Source organism: Agelaius tricolor, unplaced genomic scaffold (genome assembly GCF_023055355.1).
Source record: "Agelaius tricolor isolate 1412-34295 unplaced genomic scaffold, bAgeTri1.0.p SCAF_2, whole genome shotgun sequence".
NCBI classification, from domain to species: domain Eukaryota; kingdom Metazoa; phylum Chordata; class Aves; order Passeriformes; family Icteridae; genus Agelaius; species Agelaius tricolor.
This window is the reverse complement of record NW_027269262.1, coordinates 88,999,682-89,023,891: the sequence shown is the minus strand read 5'-3', so window position 1 is coordinate 89,023,891 and position 24,210 is coordinate 88,999,682. Positions and strand designations below refer to the sequence as shown.

The following is a 24,210-nucleotide window of genomic DNA, read 5'->3' as shown; positions in this document are numbered from 1 at the left end:
TGTTTAGCTACTCCTTGGTTACATAGGCAGTAGAGTAGGTTATAATGATACTTTATCAAATAATTTCAAATAGTTTGGCTTCTCCTAAGGGAGCAAACACACACACTGAAGAGTGTCAGGACCAGTATTTGGCAGGGGGAAGAAGGAGTTGTTTGTTTTTGGGGTTTTTTTAAGTGAGGATTTCATAGGGGAATGAGTACTGTGCCTGTGTGTACCCTTCTTGCTTGGCTGCACTTGTGAGTGCTGACTTGTTTTCTGTTTTGTGAAAATCTTCATTTGAGAATCAGACACTGATTTGGGTACTGTTCCTTCTTGTTGAGGTAATGTTTGGCATTCTGGTTTGTGCTAAACTAAAACTAAACTTCTAGATTCCAAGCATAAAATAACCCTGCAGAATTTGACACATTGTTTTAAATAGTGTAGTTCACTTTTTTCTTCCATTCTGTTGATGCTTTTTAGGTAAACAGTGATAATTCCATGGTGCCAGTGATGGCCTAAACCAAAATAGGATAAATATCTTGGGCAAAGATTGAGTGTGAATGATTTATAAGATTGTCTGGAAGTTTTTTATAGATATGACATCAATGGTAAGTCACTTAAAAATTAAATTTCTCTTGAAAAACCCAGGGGCATAGTTAATGTGGATTTTTTCACAGCAATTTTGAAAATACATTTATTCATATGTTTTATTCTTTCTGGATTTGTCTTCTGCTAAAAGTACAAGTATTGCAATAGATGTTTATTGATATTTGCTTTACTTGTCTGTTGTGTTTACTAAGGCTCTTCCAAAATTCAGCTCACTTCCTTTTAACCATGCCAGCTGGTTCTGACCAGCTTAATTCATGCTTTATAGAGGTTCTGTGTCTGGGGAGAGTACAGACAAAGTTAAACTGCCTAAAGCTTGAACTTAAAACATGATTTTATAGTAGGTGAGTATGAATAGTGAGAGTCTTAGCTGTGGCATTGGGTTTTCTCTTTCTGTTAAGGAGCAGCAGATCCCTCACTTGTCCACCTTTGCAGCCAAGGAAAGCCTGATCATGGAACAGTACATGGGCCCTGGAAGCAGAACGAAGGAAATGCAGTTTATGTCAGTCAGAATTGTTTGTTGTCTGATAACGTCACTGTCTCAGCAGGGAAATAATTTCCTGTAAACAATATTGCTTTATCTGAAAAATCTATTTTAATAAAGTGAAAAATTATTTTTCCAAGCTTCACAGAAGCCTTATCTTTGTCTGACAGGAAAAAGGGAAGTGGCAGGGATGAAAGATGCTTTGTGAACTGAGCTCTGTTTACTTAAGGCTATGGAAAACATGCTGAAAGCATATACATTAAGTGCATAGCTTAATGCATTTTTTTAATAAACACATTTCCCCACATATTATTAAATCAGTTGAATTGACTAACTACCATGTAGTGGAAAATGAAATCTGTTAACCATCTCTTTTTCTGGAGATGTTTCACACTTATTCTAAAGAATTTATAGCAAGTCTCTAGCCTGGATCACAGTCCAGTGCTGGCAGTCCACAGCAGCTTTTTAGCTGTGTGTGATGTCCCAGCAGACATGAAGTCTCGTTCATCCCATGAACTGCCTGCCATAGCTGCTGTGGGCTGCTTCCTGCCTGTAATGGAGCCATAACACACCCAGGATTTCCACTGTCACAGCTGCTCTGGTTCTCCAGGCAGAGGCACTTCTTGGAAGCATCCCACACCGAGGGGTTGACACTGGTCTGTCTCTGTCAGCTGGAAACACAAACTTTGTACCTTCGGAGACATGTTAATGAAATCTGGCTTCTGCTATGAAACAAAGAAATACCCCCGACCCCTTCCTGCTTAAATTGCTCTTAGAAAAAAGCTGGTCTTATAGGATAGAGGCAGGAAAGCAAGAAGCAAATGCTGTCTTATCAAAAGATGGAATCTTTGAGGGGCAAAGGAGAGGGAAGATAATTTTGTAGAGTTTTCAGATGAGAGGCACTAGTGTGTATGTTGGTTCTTTCTGTTCTGCAGGAATTTCAACAGTGATGTTACATCTCCCACTAGTAAATGTATTTATATCTGCATTTAGCTCAGGCATCCTCACATCAGAAAACTTAGTGAAAACTAAATTAAGAAGTTGTGAGGAATCTTTTCTATCTATGTTCTTTATGCTATGATGCTTCTTGGTCAACTAAATTGATAGGTGTTTTGTAGGTTTTTGAAGCACAAATTTCCCAGATTTCCCCTTTCTGAACTTTTTTGACTTGTTGCTATATAAAGTTTTTTCCTATTTGGAATCAGTACATTTAGGAAATGGAAAATTTAGCCACTTCACATGCTTAGTAGAGAAAATAAATATTTAAATAATCTTGGATGGTGTTTGATGGTAAGAGTAAAGGTTTTGATATAGTTTTTCTTTTTTTTTTAATACTAGAAAAACCAATTGCATGTTGAACAATCAGAAATAGTTTTCATACAGATGTTCATCTTAAAACCATTTTTTTTCTATTTATTTAGACTGCTTAAAGTGCAGATTTAAGGTATTGTAGCATAAATACTGTGTGTGTATATATATATATATATATAGCAGTGTAAGAACAATCAAGATCTAGTGAAGTTTTTCCCACGGCAATGCTGATAAGAATGTTTGCTTACTAATGCTTCAACTGATAAGGCAGTAGTTAATATTGTGGGATGCAGAATGAAGGCTGCCATTCCTTCCATCAAAAACATCCTTTTTGATGTAGATGCCATTTTAATTAAACATCCATGTGTGCTGCTGTGTGACAGTGACCATGTCGAGCATTGCACTGTGCCAGGCTCTGACCTTTCACTGGCTGCTCTGGTTCTGGAGCTCTTGCACACATGGCCTGCATGCATGGGAACCACAAGGTTTGTCAAGGTTCTGTTGGTCCTTGGCTGGATGTCCTCCAGTGTGTCCAGATGGGATATTAAGAAATCCTAGAATACCAAACTTCCCTGAATTTTTGTTTGAGCTGCAGCATTTCTGCTAGAAAAACAGGTAAGTAAGGTCACACTAAAGTAACAACTTCCAAAGGCTTGATCTCAATGACAGCTCACATCTGTTAATTGCATTTGATGGTTGTTTTTGTGGCAGAGTAGTGCTGCTGATGTGGGACCGTGTAATCTATCTAAAATTGTTGTGACTGAAAGGCAGATTCTGACTCCATAAAATTCCATAACATCTGACTTCATTGATTTCTAAGGTGGCTTTTTTTCTGGCTCTCATTAATATGAATGAGATTATAATCAGGCTTCAGTTATGGTTCAGAATACATCAGAAGATAATAAATATGAGCAAATGTAAACTGTCATAAAGCATGTGAAGTGTCCACAATACATGCATGAGTTTAATCATAAATGAGTTTTGCAAAATTGATGGCTGAGCTGTAACAGGGATGAGTAATTTCTCAGCAGAGTTTCCTTGTATGAACATAAAACCAGAACTCATATAGTTTTATTGGATGTTTAAGTAGTGGTGTCTGTGTTACAAAAATAGCCAAGCCCAAACCCTTGCCATGGTGTGCTAACGAAAGGAGACTGAGCAGATGGTTTTTAGGGACTGCACTTCACGTGTTATGCAACTGTGCTGTTCTTCCAGAGAAAGAGAAGTGAAGCAGAAAGAAGTCTAGCTGAACCTTTAATGCTTAAGCTTCTATTCATTGTTAACACAGAAAATTACTGAAGAAATCTCCAAAAATAGAGAGAGTATTCAGGTGTGCAAGCTACAAAATTTATTTGCTTTTACCCTCCAATTTGAACAATTATCTCATTAGAGCAGCAGACTTACAAATTAAGCACCCTCAACATGTTTTTATCAAAGGAGGAAGGGAAAAGGAATAATAAATCATTCTTGAATGAGGAAAAACCTTGTAGCATGGCCAAGAGAACAATGCCAGACAGAATACAGAGTTGTTTGGGTTTGAGATACTGCCCAGTGAAACCTGAAGATGAGAGCTTATACTGGAGGAGTAATAAAAAAGAAATTCAAACAGCTTATTCCAATTAAGGAGTATAGTTGGAGTCTGTCAGCCCTAGTAAATGGTATTTAGAGAAGTGAAGTCACCTTCTCTTACACAGACTGCCTGTAGAATATACAATTCAGCGTTGTTATCACATTTCAGTAGCTGGAGTATTCAAAAGATAAGCAGTATTAGTGATTTTTAGGAAAACTGTAAAACTGAAAATGTTCCTTAAAACGTTTTGTGGTGCAATCTCGATACTACTTTCAAAATTCCTCTGTAAGAGAGAAGGGAAGGAGGGGTTGGTTAAAATACCCACAAATACTGTGCAGTGCATGTGTTTTCCTCCTTGTAAGGAGCAAAGAATGAATAGGTGGTGACTGGACGTTTTGTCAGTCAAGCAATATTACTCTGAAAAAAGATGTATTTACAGCTTTTCCCTGTCAATGGATTTTCATTCTAGCAGCACCATTTATTATGTCAACGAGGGAAGTATTGGGCTGTGATAATGTGGAAGATGCAGAGATTAATGAGCAAATCAATGCTATCAATATGGCACAGATCCCTTAGGGTTTTTCATAAGTAGGAATGTGCTGCTTTAGAGTTTTGTTTATATGGTCACAGTGGTCTTATCAACCTCCTTCTGTAGTCACTGGGGAATTCTGGATGCTTCTGACCTTCCAGAAGCTATAGGCAGACAGACCTAGCTCATGGCATCACAGAAGGGTTTGGAAGGGACCTTAAAGGTCATCTAGTTCCAAGCCTCCTGCTTTTATCCAATCCATCCATCCATCCATCCATCCATCCATCCATCCATCCATCCATCCAATTCATGTCTCTCCAATTTGGAGACAAGGATGTTGTGTGGGACAGTCTCCAATGCTTTTCCATTTCCATAAGTCCAGGTAAATTATGTCAGTAGGTAGTGGTGGTGGTGGTTCTCATTTTTCTGGGAGGGTACTTAATGTATTAAGTATTTAAATGATAATCTTGCAGAAAATTGATGAAGATTGAGAATTGTACAGCAATCTGCTGAAGTCAAACATATGATGCAATGTCTAACCAAATTACCATCACACAAATCATGGAGAAGCTGTCAGATTTGTATCGTTTGGGTATATCATGCTTGTCAAATTCCTCCTGTAGAGCTAATAAATCAAACCCAGCATGATTGGTGCTGCTTTTCCTCTCTGTTCCACTATCCTATAAATAGCTCCCTGTTCCATGAGAGCAGTGGCAACTTTCCCAGCAGAAATAGGATAACAAAGATGTCTATCCTCTACACCTCTTTTCGTGTCTTTTTCAGTACCACATAGTGGTGTGGAGAATATTCCATTTGTACTATGAATTTACCTTTTTTAATTTGGTGTGTATATGTATTTCCTCTTGCCCTGAATTACAGTAAAGGTGAAAAGAATGAAATCAGGGTGCTGTTTGGATATTGTGCTGCACTTTTTATACATAAACATAAATATAAATAATCTTCTGTTTTGACAGTCCTACATTTTGAAAAGCTTAAGGCAAAGTTTGCTTTCTCACATGCATTTCTATCTCAGTCCAGCTGCACAGTGTTCATTTTGTACTAGACTGAAGAAACAGCACATAATAGCATTTCTTAACTTTCATTTTTCTAATTTATTTCTTGTCTTATAGGTCCCTGTGTAAGAAAACAACCCCCAATCCAAAAGTACTTAAAAGAACAAGGAAAACTGTCATTTAAACCTGCACAGTGTTCCAGCCTGTGCTGCTGTCTCCAGCTAGTCTGACACCACCTACCAAAGGAAAAACATGCTGTACAGTTGTAATAGGATTAACCAGAATAAACCTGCAAGCAGAAATGTGATTAATACAGGGTATTTCTGAGTCCTGCAGTGACTATATTGCTACACTGAGAAAACCAGAGTCTTTATTAGAAGCATTTTCAGTATGTATATATTTTTCTGAAGTTATTTATAATTGTTGCCTTTCTCTCAGGCCTGCAGGAGATAATTTTTAAATTAACTGTGCAGTGTAATCAGTATCAGTAGACTATACAATCCTGAGATGTCAAGAATTATGATAAGCCTCATACTAAGCTCTGGAGAGATTTGTAACTGTGTAGTTTGCAATGCCCCATTTTTATTAGCATTTTCATTATAAAGTTGTTACTGGAAGCATAAAGTTAATGTTCTGTAACAAGAAAACAGCAATTATGCAGTCCTAAACAAGAACTCCACATTAAACATGGCAGATAAAAATAACAAGCAGATACAGTTACTGCAGACAGATAATGTGGAAAAAAATAATGTAGCATTTACAGGAAGGCAATGGTAACTTTTTTTTCCTTAAGCATAGAGCTGATTGCCAAACAACCCCCTATAATTTCTGAGCATTCATCTTTGCATTTTCAAGTAGAACTTCCAAAAGTGCAGAGCATAAGCTCAAACTGTTTTCCCTTTGAAATCAATGAGAAAATAAAAATCTGATAATAATATATGTGCTAATTAACTTAAAAAAAAATTTCTTAAACTTGTGTAGCTTTTGAGAATGCTCTGTGTCCTCCCCCAGAATCTATATTAAATGGATACTGCTGATTACCTCCACAGCTGTAAATATAGCTCAAGTTTTCCCTTAGTGGAAAAACAGTTTACAAAACCCAGGAAGAAGTGCTTAATTACTTAACAAAGTTTAGTCTTTGCTCTCACTAAACAATGGTCCCTTTTCTTTTAAAAATAATGCAACACGTCCATGGGGCCGGATGGGATCCACCCCAGGGCTGTGACAGAATGGAGGAAGAGCTCGCCCTGGCACTCTCCATCATTTATCAGCAGTCCTGGCTACGTGGGGAGCTCCCAGATGACTTCAGCTTGGCAAATGCAACACCCATGAAGGGCTGGTAGGAGGATGTGGGAATTACAGCCTGACCATGGTGCCAGGGGAAGTCATGGTGCAAATCATTGTGTGTCACCACATAAGGAACAATCAGGGCATCAGTCCCACCAGCAGGGGGTCATGCAAGGCCTGGTCATCCAAACCTGCTTGACCTTCTATGACCAGGTGACAATGTAGTGGGTGAGGGAAAGGCTGTGGGTGTTGTCTGCCTGGACTTCAGCAAAGCCTTTGACACCTCTTCCCACAGCATTCTCCAGGAGAAACTGCACAGCTTGGGCAGGTGCACTCTTTGCTGGCTAAAACCTGGCTGAATGGCTGAGCCCAGAGTGGTGGTGAATGGTGACACAGCCAGTTGGTGGCTGGTCACCAGTGGTGTTTCCCAGGGCTCAGTACTTGGTCCAGCCCTGATTAGGATCTTTATTGATGACCTGGATGAGGGGATTAAATGTACCTTCATGAAGGTACACCAAAGGACATTAAGGACATACATACATTAAAGGTAAGAGAAGGAATGTGGTCTGCTGGAGGTAGGAAGGTCCTGCAGAGGGATCTGGACAGGCTGGATTGACGGGCCCAGACCAGTTGTATGAGGTTCAATAAGGCCAAATGCTGGGTCCTGCCCTTGTGTCCCAACAAACCCTGCAGTGTCCCAGGCTGGGGACAGAGTGGCTGGAAAGTTGCCCAGTGGGAAAGGCCCTGGGAGTGCTGGCCAACAGCAGCTAAACATGAGCCCATGTGTGCCCAGGTGAGCAAGAAGGCTGGTGGCCTCCTGGCCTTGTGTGTCAGCACTGGTGTGGCCAGCAGGACCAGGGCACTGGCTGTCCCAGGCCACTGGCTGTCCCGCTGTACTCGGCACAGGTGAGGACACACCTCAGGTTCCATGTCCCTCACTACAAGACAGATTGAGGTGCAGGAGCGTGCCCAGACAAGAGCAGTGGAGCTGGGGAAGGGTCTGGAGCACAAATCTGATGAGGAGCAGCAGAGGGAGCTGGGGATGCTCAGCCTGGAGAAAAGGAGCCTCGGGGGCACTTAATTGCTCTCTACAGCCTCCTGAAAGGAGGGTGTATCCAGAGGGGAGTTGGCCTTTTCTCTCAAGTAACAAAGGACAGGAGGTAAAGGCCTCAAGTTCCACCAGGGAAAGTTAAGGTATGGTATTATTGGATATTCACAGAAAGGGTTGTCATGCATTGGATCTGCCCAGGGAATTGTTTGCAAGCAAGCACAGGAAACTAAAATGTAGTAGAGTGTATGTCTATTGTATAATTAGTAAAAAACACAGACACATGTTTTGGGCTTTTTCCATTCTAAAGCAAGTGCACACAAAGTTGGAGATTTTTATTTTACACCGTTTCTTACAATACTTAGCTTGTTATACCAGTGTTCTGCTCTCTTGTTAGAATGCTTTATGCACTCTACTTCATAAAATGCTAAAGAATTTTTGTCTTAAAATATTGGTATATAATAAAAATCAGTCAGGTTGGAAATTCAAGCACTGCAAGGTCATTAAGTGTCTAAATCAAGGCTGTTGGCATATGTCTGTTTTTATCCTCTATTGGTATTTTTTGTTGCAGATCCTTAGGTCACACTCACATAATTCACTGCTTTCTCTCACTGGACAACTGCCTCATTTAGCCAGTTATTGTATCTTCCCTCTACAAAGCTTTGCCTCATTCTGGTTTGGGTGCTTATGGGACATTTATTGATTTGCTATTTCAACAAAAATTACTTTACTTTCTGAAATGCTCATGGGGAAATAAAAAAGCAAAGTGACACACTGAAGTTTAGGGTAAAGCCTCCCTAACTGAATATCTTCAATATATATGACATATATATGACATCTAGGATAAGAGGAATTTATAAGTAATTATCACATTTCAGCACAGATGCTAAAATTTTCAGCTATAGAAATACGTAAAGCTTTTCAAAGCACATTGCAAATGCCACAGGGAGGAAGCAGAAAAGGAGGAAGATGCAATTAATGAATGCTGGTTTTATATCATAAATGAACTCAAGAAAAAAATCTGTTCCTAATCTCCCTTCTTAAAACCTCATGTTTACCTCTCAACAATTTCCAGCTTCTGTAACAAACCAGGCAGAGTCTTGTGCTACACATGAGCCCCTGTGCTGTGTAGCCCTCATTCATATCTAGGTCAGGTACGTCAGCAACGCTGAATGAGTCAGAGATTCTGAACAAATGCAGTGTATGACTGTGGGATGTGAAAGAGTCCCAGAAATAGCTTATGCAAATGGAAATGAAAACTGCACAAAGCAGTACTAATTCTAACTTTTGATTGATTTTATCACCTTAATTCTGTGGGGCTGCTCTAATGGAACAGCCAAGCAAGCTGCACTCTCATTTCACACTTGGGAATACACATCTTCAGTGAAATACTTTTCCTATTTGTGAATAAAGCCATATAACTGGGAAAAGGAGAAGTCAGCATCTGCTGTGCCCTCAATAAGGGCATCCACACTCTGTTCATGGATTCCAGCTCCAGATGCAGGCTGAAGCCCTGTGCAATACTGAACCTGCTCTGTATTTGAACTTTGCATTCTCTAGCACTTGGTAGAGATTATTGTTGTTATTGTTGTTATTATTACTATACAATAGTTGGTTCAGGAGAAGCCAACTCATACCAGCCAGGCATGGAGGCTATGAGAAGGAGCTACTCAGTGGGTGAAGAGAAGGAACTGGGAGCTGTATTTGATAAGCACTTGTGTGTGCAGGAGCTTATCTGCAAGTGGCTAGAGAGACATCAGAGGTGAGAGAGAGAGTGCAGAAAGCATCTGGAAAGAGCACTTGAGAAAAACAGGAAAGATATTCCTGTGAATGAAAACTGGGACTGGGACCTGAAACACATCAAAAGTGGTCAGGCAAGGGGATGTGCAGGAGGGACAGGGAAAGCAGGGTGGTGTGGGCCTTGAGTTTTGTCAATAAGGAAACTGTGACAGAATGAGATGAACAGACTGGGATCAGGCTCCTGCTTGAGACAGGATCTGTTCATGGAATCACAGAATATCCTGAGCTGGAAGGGACCATCAAGGGTCACTGAAGTCCACGTCCTGCACAGGAAGCCCCAGGAATCCCTGCCCTCCGTGCCAAGAGGGCCTCACAACCAATGCTGGTGATTGCAGTGCCTGGATCTGTGTTGTGTGTGGTGAAACTGAACTCTGCTGGTGATGAGTTACGTGGCTTTTGACATGATGCCACTTTGAAGAACTTGAGGGTACCCTCCATAAAGGCATTTTTATTTAAGCTGTGAAATTGTTGATTCAGAGCTGCAAAAACTTTACTTCATGTGGCTCTGTGACCTGGCCAGGCACCTCAACAGTGACAGCTTTTCTTTCTTTTCTGACATCCAACAGACAGAACCCTCCAAACATTTTGACTGGGCCAGGCAGCAAAGCTCAGCAATTCCAACTCTGATTTCTTATCTTAGGTAAAGAACAAGCCTTTATTAATGTAGCCTTTTAAACAGGCTTGTGATTGTGCAAAGCAGAACTGTCTGCAATATGTGTATGTAAAAAGTAAACCACGTGGCACGTGGATGCTCAAGCAATGGTTCTATGTGAAGACAAGTGCTTTTCTTGGCAGGACAATCCACCCCACTTGCTGTAGTGAGGCTCAGTGACTCAAGGACCAGAGAATGTTCTTGCAATGCCAACGTAAGGGTGAATATTATTCATGTCCAAAAAAGAGCACAGTCCTTTCCTTTCATGGGCAGTATGTGCCTGAGCACAGCTGTGCTTTCATCTTTATTGTTCCTAGAAGCATGAAATGTTCTCCAGAAGATATGTGCAGTGGGTGAGAAGAGGGGCAGAAATGGGCACAAGGTAAAGAGGGCAGGTCAAGGCACCAGGCTAAAGATGGGTTCCCAATGTTGCTTCTCATGAGGTCAGAACACCCAGTGATGACTCTGCTATAATATTGCTCTGTTATTTGCATTTGGTCAGAGGAAACAAAAAAAATTTGTCTCCAACCACAGCCTCTGGAAAGGTCTGATCTTTCCCTGCTGCCTTCTGCTCGGGTCTCTGACATAAATTTAAAGAACATGTTTTCCTAAGAGTTGTCTCATCTAAGTCATTCTGAGTAAGAGAAGCATTGCTGGGTAAAGTGTGGAGCAAAGCTCCATGTAAAGCTGGTGCAAGTTGTGACACCAGCAAGGAGAGGTGACTTTTACACACAAATGAGCCTGCTCCCTCACATCTGCCCATAAGCACCAAGGGCGTTTGTTCAGGCAGTCCTGCCAGAGTTACCTGTGGTGACACAGAGGACAAGGGACGCACACCCTGGTTCCCCATGATGTCAGCTCTTAACTCAGAAGGAAGGTTTAAATTAGGAAGAAATCCTTTACTGTGAGGGCGGCAAGACTGCAGATTTTTGAGTCAATTAGACTCAAGATTCACAGGGAAGCTGTGGATGTCCCATTCCTGGAAGTGTTCAAGGCCAGGTGAGATGGGGCTCGGAACAAACTGGTTTAGAGAAAGGTTTGAATGAGATGGTATTTAGAGCCCCTTCCACCCAGTCCATTCTATGAGCACCTCGTATGTGCTAAAGTACCAGGCTCATTAAAACACATTTTACCCACAGCTGGTGAATTAAAAAACCTTTGGCATCCCGAGGCTGTGTCAGCCTGAGCTGCACAGCCCCGGCCGCCGGGGTTCCTGGGACGGGCGGGGGGTGCTCAGAAGGGCATGGGGAGACGACGGCAGGGTGTCGCGGCTGTCCTGGGTGTCTCCTGTCTCGGTGTCTCTGTCGCGGTGCCCCCATGCCCCCGATCCTCCTCTCGCCGCTCCCTCAGCCCGCGGGCGGCGCCTCAGGGGACGCGGCCCCGCACGGCCGCCACTGCGCAGGCGCCGCCCCGCCCCGCGGAGCCGAGCCGAGGCGCCACTGCCGTGTCGGCCGCGGCAGATTCGCCATAAGGCGCCGCACAGGGACCCGATTTTCGGTGGTGTTTTTTTTTTTTTTCTTTCCCTTTTCCCTCACTCTGTTTTCCAAGCGAACCGCACTCGGCCCCCGGCGGGCTGTCCCGCTGAGCCCCCGCGGCGATGGAGGCGGCGGCTGCAGGTGAGCGGGGCCGGGCCGGGCGGGCGGGGGAGCGCGCATGGATCCCCGCGCGGCGGGCGGGGAGAAGTAGTTCCGGCGGTGCTGCGAGCCGATCCTTCCGCACGACAAGTAGTTCCCCTAGTGGCGGCCGGCTCAGTGTCCATCGCCCCGCGCTGCTCGGCGGCCTAGGGGGCTGCGGGGGGCTCCAGAAGCCGCCGGAGAGCTCGGGTAGCCCGAGCCTGGGAGTCCTGCTTGCCCCGGCTGCCCGTCCTGAGGCCGCCACTTAGCAGCGAGTTGGGAGCAGCTGGGAAGGAGCCCTGGAGCCTCTGCTGGTCCCGAATGGAAGCGTGGAGACCCCACATCAACCTCACGGGGTGTGAGGGGGCTGCAGAGAAGCCGGAGAGGGGATCTTTCTCAGGAACTGTACTGATAGGACAGGGAGTAATGGGTACGAAATGAAAGGGGAATTTTAGTCTGGATATTAGGAAGAAATTCTTTACTGTGAGGGTAATGAGACATTGGAACAGGGTGACAAGGAAAGTTGTGGCTGCCCCAAGCCTGGCAGTGTTCAAAGCCAGGCTGGATAAAGCCTTGAGCAATCTGGTCTAGTGAGAAGTGTCCCTGGCCATGGCAGGGAGGTTGGGACTGGATGATCTTTAAGGTCTGTTCCAACCCCTTTCCATGCTCTGATTCCATGATTCTGTGCTCACCTGGGTTTGAAACACTCCTGAGGTCCTCTGGCAGCCACTCTAAATGGTGTTAACACCTCAAGGTCGAAGAGGTGTTAAAGATGTTTCCACTGCTCTGTAATCTCAGGCCTTGGTGTGCCGTGTACTGGCCGGGCTTTCACTGGAGCAGTAACACTACCTCCAAAGTTACAAAGTTACTCAGAGGGGGCAGCCCCAGGAGTGCTGTGTTTGTGCTCTCTGCCTTTCACAATCCCCGTGTGCGGTTGCAGTACGAGTTTGTGAAGTGATGTTGCAATAATTTAATGCCTCTTAATTACCCTGTATACTCAAATTTGGCTTCTGGTTGTCATTCCACAAGTTAATGTCTTAATTTTTAGGATCCTGAGTTATTTCTACCCGTCCCACGAAGTCTTGTTGGATAGTTTACAGCTCAAACCACCAAAGGGGTAACAGCCATACTCTAAAACTCAGAAAGTTCAACTGCAACATGAAAAAGAACCTATTTATGTTGAGGATGGCACTGGAACAGGTTGCCCAGGGAGGTCATGGGGTCTCCTTTTCTGGAGACATTTAACATCCACCTGGATACATTCCTGTGTCACCTGCTCGAGGTGATCCAGCTGTGGTGGGAGGGTTGAAATAGATGATCTCCAGAGGTCCCTTCCAACCCCGTCTATTCTATGGTTCTGTGAAACAGGATTTTATACCAAGGAGAATTGCACTATCAGGAGGATAACTGAGTAGCAAAATAGCTAACAGGTGCTGTGTTAATTATGGACTATTATTGAAACATTTCTGGACTGCTTTATATCCTGGGATCCAACTTTCAGTGAGAAATAATTCTCTTACTACTAGTGCTACTAATAAAGTCAAAATTATTCAAGCACATTTGTCTTAATAAAAAGTGTTCTGAGTGTGGTTGAACCCAGAACTGTCATGAGTGTTCAGTATTTTTGATTTTGCTGCTGCTGAGGTGTATCTGACCTCAGATGCTTTCCCATTATAGGCGCTTACAAAAATCTGGTTCAGAGTATTTCATATGGTGCGTCCTGAAGTTGATGACTGATCACACATTTTGTGCTTCTATTTTGAGGGGTTTTGGGTGGTTTTGCTGTCTGGTAGTGCTCCTCACACATTTTGATGTTGTGCATTAGTGTATTTCAGTGGAACCTTAAGCAGTGTTGTGTTTAGCCACATGAGGGAGATCTTAGAACATGAAAATAAAAATGTCTTGCTATAAAGGTATCTACTATGGCTTTTTTTTCTTAATGATGGAAATCTATCCCGTTTCTATGTTTGATAAAGTGATTATTCTAAACTGAAAATAATTTCCTAGTTATTTGAATATCCTATTAAATCCATGTTATAACCAAGTTATGAATTTTATATATTTTAACCAACAGAAATATGTGGATACAGTTATCTTCTTTTAAAGAACTTTATTTAACTTTTTTCCCGGAGCATTTGTGAAGATGGTGTGTGTAATGCAGAAAAATACACATACTTTATTTTGCCATCATCAGTGGAACTCCAGGAGTTTCAAATGCAAGTTTCTTTTCACAAATACAGTATCAGTCTGGTTAAATGTGTTTGGTTTAGGTGAGAGTGGGCCTGGGTGAAACGTGGGGAGCTCAGCAAGGCCAAGCTCCACGTCCTGCACCTGGGTTGGGGCAGTCCCAAGCACAAACTGGGACAAGGAAGGGACTGGAGCAGCCCTGAGGAGGGCTTGGGGTGCTGGTGGGTGAGAAGCTGGACATGGCCCAGCCATGTGCTCTGGCAGCCCAGAAACCAAAAATGTCCTGGGGAGGGGATTGTGCCCCACTGCTGTGCCCTGGTGAGAGCCCCTGGCACTGCTGTGCCCACCTCTGGGACCCCAGACAGGGGAAGGGGGCTCTTTGAATGCTGGAAAGAATGAGCTACATTAAATGTACCTCATGCAGTGTTCTTACTGCAATGTGCAAAACACAATGTCAGAAAGTACTGAATGATTTGGGTATTAATTTTGTTTCACTCCTGACATTTCATGTCCCTAACAGCGCACAATGGATGTTTAAATAGGGAAGAGTAGGAATGGGGCAGGCACACAGTGATGCTTGTCCAGAATATGGACTTAGACCTTCTTACAGGCTTTGCTGAGCCCCAGCCAGTCTCTACCAACTTGGTGCTTCCTGGTCAGCTTGTAAGAATTCTGGACACTGAGTGGATGTGTGCCCACCCTGGAGCTGCAGCAGCAGGGAGAGATCAGCTTCAAGGCAGGCAGTAGTTTCAGAAGGGTCACATCCTTCATAAAACTTGGTTTTTTTCTTCATTTTACACTTAGCTTTTTCTCCAGTCTTCAGTTACCTCCTTCCAGGCAAAAAAAAAAAAAAAACAACAAAAAAACCCTAATTTATTTAACTGCTCATTTATGGAACTGTGCTGTGTTGTTGATTTTCCTTATTTCTGTACCTTTTAAGGATGATGATTATGATTATTATTATTTCAGTAGAGGAACAATATCCACAGTTGTAAGCCCAGTACGGATTTCTGTTTTTAATAGGTCTTTGGACCATCTCTTTTATAGGTATGTCTGTTTTATCTCTAAGGTTTTGTTTCTGAGGAGTGCAGTTCTAGCCTTGTTTTGAGTCTGTCTTTAAAGTGCTTGCTATAATTGAGAGATCTTTCCCAGAAAACCTCTCCAAACCATTATAAAATGACAGCAAATTGAGAAAATTATTTTGCTATGGGCTCACCTTTTTTGAAGGGTCTTTTTCCTATACAGATTGCTTTTTATTGCACAGGCTCTTAGGCAGGCCTGTTAAGGTTGAGATGTTTTTAAAATGTTGCTGCATTCTGCTTTTTATTTTTTAAGTTGCTAAAATTACCCTTAATGACCTGTCTCACTGTTTTTTTACCTTAAATTGGACACAATTTAAATCTTCTTTTGCTTTCCTCATTTTATGAAACTTCTATGAAGATGTTTTCTTCTACTGAAAGTTCATTTCACTGCTATTTAGCTGTGCTAGATTTTTCCTTCCCGTTTCTAAAACTTTCTTTGATGATTAGCATCAAATATGATGCTTTTAAATAGCCTTCATGTTGCTTTCAAGGATTTAACTTGTCTTGGAACTTTTTCGTCCTTTTTGTGGTTTGTTTTGTTAAAGATGCTTTTTATCTTTATCTAGTTTGCATTGTTGAAGTGAAGCATAAACATTTGGTTCTTTATCACTCTTTTAAGAGGGCTTTTGAGTAGTACTTTAATCATGGTTATAGAGTAACTCTCAAATAATGTCACTTTGAAAAGGGTCCTGTGTTTTACTTCTGATAAAGTCAAGAACTGTTTCTCCTCATGTGGTTTCCCTGTCTGCTTGCTGGGTGAAACAGTCATTAATGGTCTCTAAACGTTTAATCTTGGCATCCTATCCTGACCTGACATTTAACCACTCTGCATAAGGCTAATTAAAGCCTACAATGTATTGTTTCTGGCTTTGTAACCTCTTTTATCCCCTCCAGTGTGCCACAGTCATTGGTACCCCTGTGGTCAAGGTTGTTGCTTATGTGTAGTCCTTACACTGTACTTTTCTGTGCACTGTATTTAAATTCCTCAGGTATTTTGCTACTTGTTAAAATAGCCTGTTAATCAGATTTGACCCTAAGCTGTTTCTAAAAGGCCCTTTTTAAAAAAAATAATGCATCCTACTTTGTCCTCAATATTTTGGTAGTGGTGATAACCCACTGGCATTACAACAGTGGATATCAGAAACTTGTTTGAGTGCATGAATGTCAGTAATCCTTGTTTACAGCCAGGCATGCCAGCTCTGCCATTTCATTATTCTTCTTGCATTCTGTAGTAGCAGTTATGTTTGTTTTTTAAAAAGCAGCTACAAAAACAAACCTAGTATGTAGGTTTGCTGTAAAACACATACTAATTTCTATGTTGTCCTTCATTTTTTAGTAGTCTCTGATTTTTACTGCTGCAAAGTGAATCACCTTCATCTTTGTAGTCTTTTACACTTCTTACCTTACCCTTCAGTCTTAATTTAAAACCATTTTCATCCTTCCTTAAAGTTTTGCTTGGGTACACCTGATGCTCTTCCATTTTTATTCTCAACTTGTAATTTCCTCTTAGTTAGATACAGAGAAAAACCAGCTTAGTTCTGCTCACAATGGCACCATGTTGAATTCATACCCCAGGCACCTTAACTAATGTGCTTTTGGTTTTCAGTCCTAGTATATTTGTATTATATAGATCATAGAATTACAGAGTGGTTTGGGTTGGAAGGGACCTTAAACATCACTCAAGTCCACCACCCTGCCATGGCCAGGGACACCTTCCACTATCCCAGATTGCTCAGGGCCCCATCCAGTCTGGCCTTGAGCTCTTCCAGGGATGGGGCATCCGCAGCTTCTCTGGGCAACCTGTGCCAGTGCCTCACCACCCTCACAGGAAAGGTAGAAATTTTAAAATATATCATTTCTTAGTCATAAACATTCACAAAATTCAGTGTAATTTAGTCTTGTATGCAGTGTCTGAGAGCCTCTACAGATGTAGGTTATTGAGTAAACTTCGTTTATGGCCTGGTTAGGAAATATGGTGAATGTAAATAAAACCATATTAAATGGGATTGATTTTAGCATCACCTTTTAGTTTTTGCAGGAATGCACCCTGTACTGACATTGCTGTAACAGTCTTCCTTAATGTTAAAATAAAGTTTGTGGCACTGAACTAATGATAATTAAATTGCCCTGATTTTAGTTAGCAGCTGAGAGCAAGAACAGTCATGGTCAGGGGCTCCTCTTTGCTTGAATGCTTCCTGCATGGCTGGTTTTGTCTCACCAGTCATTTTGTGCTGGTGTATTAAGAAACTGTTGCTTACTGTTTAGAATTGCCCAAATTCACATTAAAGCAGCCCTAAAATAGCTTTTGATTCTCCAGCTGCCACTTCCAGTCTGGTTGATTTGTTAGTTTTGAGCACAGGGTTTGTGTGGTGCTGCTGTTCTAATGGTAGCAAATAGTTTGTTTTGTAGACTTTATATACTTCTTTTTTCTTTAACATTTACCAAGGATAATGCTTCTCATTCAGAGATGTGCTTTAATATTGGATATTAATTTATTGATGAATCAATATAGAAAAAATAGCCAGAAACTAGCATTGATTTATCTAATTTTTTCTTTAAGAAATAAAATTACTTCATGCCAGCATCTTTATGAAAATAATGATTAAAATATTATGTGATCTAGAAAGTATATTTTAAGTAAAACAACAACAATGGCAGAAAAAAAAAACCCTACAAAAAACATGAAACCAACAAACAAGTATCCTGAAGGTGAAGCAATAAAATTCAGAAATACACTGTAACATGTTTGTGAAAATTTTGGATGTTTGAAATTGCTTTGAAAATGAAAAGCCTCTAACATGCTCAGAGGAGCAAGATCTGATAAGTAAAATATTTTTAAAGTATTTGATAGTAGTACAGGATATCATAATTTCTTCTCCTGTATTTGCCCATTCTTTTATGCTCAGTTGAAATGTTTTATTACTAAGAAATAGTGTTGCTTGTCTTAAACAAAAGTTATTGGCTTTTTACATGCTGCTTTCATATTAACTGCTACCTCACATTTCATTGCTTCTACCTAAACAGAAAAAGTCTTGTTTATTGTTCTTGGACACTTCAATATCTTACATGTTCAACCTTCGTGTGTGAAAAGTTCTTTTACAAAACAAATAATTTAGTTGGAATAGCTGTGCCCACTTTTTCCACTTTTTATTGTACTTGATATCTGTACAGAAACAACAGAAAGAGGAAAGAAAAACCAAAACAAAAAGCCCAACAAGACCAAGTCCTAGGCTGATGAATAAGATTTGTAATTGCAGAAAGTTCCTGTTAAGAATTTGATGGTGATGAGGCAACAAAGTTTGTTTCAGCTCTGTAGTAAGTTTAGAAAGAAATGAGTTATTATTCATATTCTGAACTTAATTGCTGCATATTTTAGGAAAGTTGACCAGATGCATAATTATTGATCCTATCAACTTTTTTACACAGGCCAACAAATACCCAGTGACTTAATTTTTTTAAATTTAATTGTGGAGTTCTAATTCCTTTTAACAGCTCCAGAACTTTAAAGACACTTAGAGAAGTTGTTGACTCTTGCCAGCTTTGAAAGGAAAGGTGAAAAGTTTTGGATCTTTCCAAGATAAATGCTGCTTTCTTGTCCCTTTCCCCTTCCCCACTCCAACTTTAAAGCCAAACAGGACAAATACTGGTTTATGCTTGGTGAAAGGGATTGGGCATCAGGGAATCTGTTTCCTAGTCAGCAGCATGCTCTTTGTTTTTAGTAATGCATTTGTTAAACTCCCTTTGCTGTAGATATTCTTAGTGTGAAGAAAAAAAAAAAACCTACTAATTAAGCAATATGCTGAGGGTTTTGAAAGAATTAGAAAAAAAAGGCTTTGCTTACGTTATAGCTCAATTTTCCACCTTGTCAATTAAGGAGAAAATTATTGGTATTATTTATTTCAGTGTATATTTAGCACAGTTTATAGGGGCAAACTGAAGATAATGAATTACCACAAACATGTTTAGTGAACAGAATGTCCCAGATTGGTTTTGGCTGAATTTCCTGATGTTTGTGTACCTGCATACTTGATTACTGTTCTTTTCTTTCTCTGCATATTTAATTGCTGCCTAATTAATTGCTCACTTGATTTCCTACGTAATTAATTATTCACTAATTAGTCATTGATTCCATGCATAGTTAATTAACTTACTCCTGATTTGATTTTTACACTTAATTGACTATAACTCATTGCTTTATCGCTACACTGCCTAATTAGCAACTGCATAATCAATTATTGTTTGCTTATTCCATACTTGCTTAGTCTGGTGATCAGCAGAGTTTATCCTCTGCTCTCTGACTTCCTTTTCCAGGCATTCTTCCTAAAATAATTTCTTTACTCTTGTTTCCAACTCACCTCTGAGTAAAGCTCGTGCATCTTCTGTGTGTTCTCCTGGTGCTTCCTGCACCTTCAGTGACACTGAGTGTGCTCTGCCACCTGGGCTCTTCACTCCTGGCTTTGGGTGCCCTTGCTATTCATACACTTTAAGCACCCACTGAGGCTTCTGGGCACTCTCCTTGCTCTTCTGCCGCTCCCCAAATCCTCACTGGGAGGAGTGAGAGATAAAGTGGTGTGTGAGTACTGATTGTAGCTGTTCAAGGAGAAGACAAGAGACAAAACCCTGGGTTTGAACTTCTAGGGAAAACAGCCAGCAGGTCAGGAAGCAGAAACAGTGACAAATAAAACCTCAAAACATAAATGTCAGCTAAATTGTAGGATTTCAATTGGTAAAATGTTCAGCTAAACGTTCATAGGTTTTACTTTGTGTTTGCATTTAAGGAGAAGAGTTGTTATCTGCTGGGTCAATAACAGGCTTCATGCCCTTAAAAAAAAAACAAAACTGACAGAACAATAATGCTAACTAGGGCAGAACTAGTTCAAAGGAACATTTCAACGTACTGCAATCAAAACAGAAATGTCTGTGTGCTCAAGACAGCAGCATGGCTGAGAAGGAGCCCAGCTGAGCTCCTGAGAGCACGTGGATTGTGCCACACACACACACAGCTGCTTGTGGAGGATCTCTTGAGCAACAGGAGCAGCACTGGAGTTGTTTCTTCAGAGATGGTGTGGAAGGGATGAAGGCACAGCCTGCCTGTTAGTTTTGAGCTGTGCTTTGGTTATGTTTCAAGGACCTGTAAGAGACACCTCTGCTGCTCTTAACTTTCGGGACACCTCAAATAAAGATTTGTTTTGAGTGTGGTGAACTATGTAATTTATGTGTCATGAAGGAGCTAGAATAAGGTTCACTAGGGGAGTGCTTAGGTTTGTTTTAAAAATAGGTCCCAAAATACAGCTTCCCCATTCTCTTACCCCCAGATTCATCCCAAAATTCACAAACTATCACTTTATTTCTGTACTTACCCAGTGATCTCTGGTTTGACTTGCACCTTGGAAGTGCTGCTTGTTCCAGTTTGGTTTCAGTGGATTTATGTCCCTAATTTTCCTTAGGGAGGTGGAGGGAGAGTAGCAATTGAAACCAGTCTCTTGGACAGAGCTTCATACATGTAGCTGGAGAACGAGTGTGCTTTTAAAATTGGTTCCTGGTTGTTTTTTTGTTTCATTGGAACCTGAAGGGAGTAGGGACTCTTCAAAAATCAACCATTAAACCAAAGACTGCTGTGTTAGAAAACAGAAGTCCTCTGAACTTCTCTGGCTAAAATCTTTGGCTTTTTTAAATCTGGGATTATATTAATCCTTCTTTATTGTTATTTATTTTCTTGAGGCTTTGCTTTCACATCACACTTCAAGTACCTGTGAATTAAAAAAAAAAAATAAGCTTTACCTAAAAAGTTGTGTCAAATTTCTGTTTAAAGCATTGACCAGGGGGCATTTTAATGACATTCTTCATTTGCTCCTGCTGCTTGGAAGCTTTTTAGGGTTTTTTTGGTTTTGTTTGTTTGTTTTTCTTAAATCAACCGGAATTTTTCATGGAATTTGATGAGGACGTCATACATATAATTTTACCATGTGTTTGGAAATATATAAAATTATAAGGATATTTGAGGCTTGAAGGGGAAAAAGGTCTTAAATTATTCTTCTTCGTTTGTGTCATGTTAAAACATTTCTAAGATTTCAGCCAGAAGAAATTTTTTCCCTATGAGGATCTAGCTAGGAGTTTACCCATTTCTTAAATAAATTAATTTGGGAATGTACAATTAATGTGTTCATTTAGTGATAAAACATTTGTAATTTCACCTCATTGCTGCCTGTTATGTGTCTTGAGTATGTAGTTACTATGTTGACTGATCCAAAATCCTCTGTAACTCATAGTGACATAAATAACTTGCATTTGAAAACACTAATTCCTTGTTTTTAAACTTGTTTTTTCAGGGATCAATTCCATCTTCATGTGTAAACTTTGTAACTTATTTTCACCAAATAAGTCTGAGCTGTTGTCTCATGTCTCTGAGAAACACACAGAAGAAGGGACCGGTGTGGATGACATCATTATTCCTCTCCAGCCTCTAACAGCATCCACAAACACAAGCAAAGATGGAGAAGGTACATTCAGAAATTGAGAGAAATGTAATTTTTGGTGTTATTATTTTTTAATAAAACCTGGGGTGTGGTGGCTCTGCATTGTGTATAGAATAGTTGGTTTTTATAATAAGCACTGTGCAGCTGTCACCCCACATTTCATTCAGCACAGAATAGGTCACATGACAGATGTGGATAAACTCAACTTGTCTTAGGGAATGATGGCATTGGTTCATTAATTTTCAATGTGAACTGTAGCAAAGTTTGCTTCCTACAGCTTTAATTGGAGCTCTGTAGCAGCAGTGGGAAGATTGTCTAGCAGCAGTGAACAGCAATCAGGACACCATGGGTGGGGGTGTGTATTGAGGCTTAGGTGTCCTTTTTGAGTTGTCTAACTTGTTTGTTGTGGTTCAGGTAATGTTAATAGTTCTATTCCAAAAAGGAAGTGGCACAATTCATAATTTATAACTGTGTTTTGATGGTGATGCTGGTAAATAAAGCAATCAGAAGATGAATTATTTACACATAAAAATTTTATTGTGCAATGGAAGAAGTTACATTCATTCCATTCTGTTTTTAACTGGTCATAATTTCCATCCTTTGGAATATTATTAATGGGTTCAAAATAATTCAGACTTTTTATCTTCTTTTATGCCCTTACTTAGTAATGGATTTATATTGCTGGCAAACCTCTTATTTAACACAATCACTAGAATTTTTCAATCATGAAAAATTCTGAATTTTAAAACGTATGTGCTTTTGAATCAACTGCCCTCTAATATCATGCATTCAAGAATTTTTTGTTGTTGTTAACATATGTATGTGATGTTTCTTTGCTTATTTACCAGCAGTAATTCAGTAGTTATATTAACTTCATCAATTTAAGAACATATTTCTAATAATGGTCATTTAGTATTTCACTAGAGCTGCTGTCTCCTCAGGTGGCTGGTAAGGAAAAATCTCACCAGAGTATTATTTCACATAATTACCAGTGTATCAGAAGATGATGAATAAATTTCAAATCAGTTTTCAAAATGTCATTCTAATTTTATTTTCGTAGCACAGAATTAATTTCTTGGGCATGAAAAATCCATTTTCCTTTCTCAAATCTTTGTTTTCTGTTATCCCTTCACTACATATGTTTTTGAGCACAGTGAGACTGGTACCTTGTAACATATTAATTTTAGTAAAAAGGCTCTTCTGTAAAGTTCTCTTTGCATTTTTGTTAGGAGTATCTGCACTTTCTGTATTGTATGTGTTCAGCATGCATTGTACGTTTTTGAGGATAGTTTGTAATAACCATTATGATCTGCAGCAACAGAAATTAGACATAATTAGCTTTTAAGAAAACTCTGCAAATCTTATGTAAAATATAACATTCTTAAGTTATATATTCATAATTTACCTTTCTCATTATTCTTGGTGAATAGTTTTATATATCTGATGAGCTCATACGATGCCACTTTTTTCAGGTTAGGTAGCCCAGCTCTTTGACATCTGCTGTCAGTAACAATGTCAAGGTAAATTATTTTTCCACAATTTTCAGGTCATATTCTAGGCATTCTTTAGAATTTTTCCTTTCCTATCAGACACATTGATTGAAGAAGATGGTTCTGAAGTCCCATTGATTTATTTTCTGTGTTCTGTTTAAAAAAATACTGTAATCTACAGTTGAACATTGGATTGGAAAGAGTTCTTCTTTGAAAGCATCAATTATTCCCTCCTGCTATGGAATCTGCAGCAAATAAAACTTACAAAGTTTGTAGTATACAATTATTTGTCAGCGAACTAGTGTTTGCAGTAATTCAGTATTGTCACTGAAAGGAGAAGTAATTGGTGAATCACCAGTCTTAGAAATTACAGTCTTAGAAATTGCAACTTTTAGTACTTGGTGACTAATAGATGAACATCTTTTTGTCCTTTGAAAGTGCAATTTCTCTTCCAATTATGGGTAAATACTGTAGCTACCCCACAATTGGTATAGAAGAGTGAATGCTGAGTTGCTAATGGAGCTCTTTATTCTGCCTGAGTAATGAATTAATGATTTTATAAGTACTGGGGACAAGTAAAGTGCTAGGCATGACATATGTGTTTATTACTCTAGTGTTATTTTATTTACAGTGCTCTCTGCTGAATTTTGTTTAGGCACACCACTTTCCCATCGTTAAGCCATGATCTATTTAGAGTTGATTTGTTCAAAATATATTTTGGCACAATGATGTCAACATTTTTTTATGAAGTGGGACCAAGGGTACCAGGGAGATGTTGCTGTTATACATCTATGCACAGGTCACATTTTGTCCAGCACTGGAATGTGCCACCTTTGTTTTGGGAAATGACAGGTAGTTGTAGTCAATCATACTCCAGTTTAGCCTAGGGCTTTTTATAATTCTTCACAATGATCTCCATTTCCTTCACAGTGCTTGTCAAAACTCAGCTTTCTTTTGCTTCTGCTTAGTCAGATTGGTGAGGATTTGTGGGGCAGCATCAATGGCCCTGGTTTCCTCTATTCATACTGTTATTACCTGATGGATTGTTGTTTGGTTTGGGCTGTATCTGGATTATGGGATGCA

General features: G+C 40.2%; 1 protein-coding gene across 4 annotated transcripts in view; it reads left to right on the top strand.

The window, feature by feature from the left end:
• ZFAT (zinc finger and AT-hook domain containing) overlaps positions 1–24,210 on the top strand; it is a 115,857-nt gene that overhangs the window by 26,725 nt on the left and 64,922 nt on the right. For 2 of the 4 annotated variants that reach the window (XM_071421843.1, XM_071421846.1), the window contains exons 1-2: positions 11,684–11,895; positions 21,491–21,661. In XM_071421843.1, coding sequence (XP_071277944.1) covers positions 11,877–11,895; positions 21,491–21,661 — 190 coding nt within the window. In that variant the 5' untranslated portion in view covers positions 11,684–11,876. Of the gene's footprint in view, positions 1–11,683; positions 11,896–21,490; positions 21,662–24,210 lie in introns of those variants that run through there. The other 2 variants (XM_071421845.1, XM_071421844.1) reach the window with 1 other exon arrangement.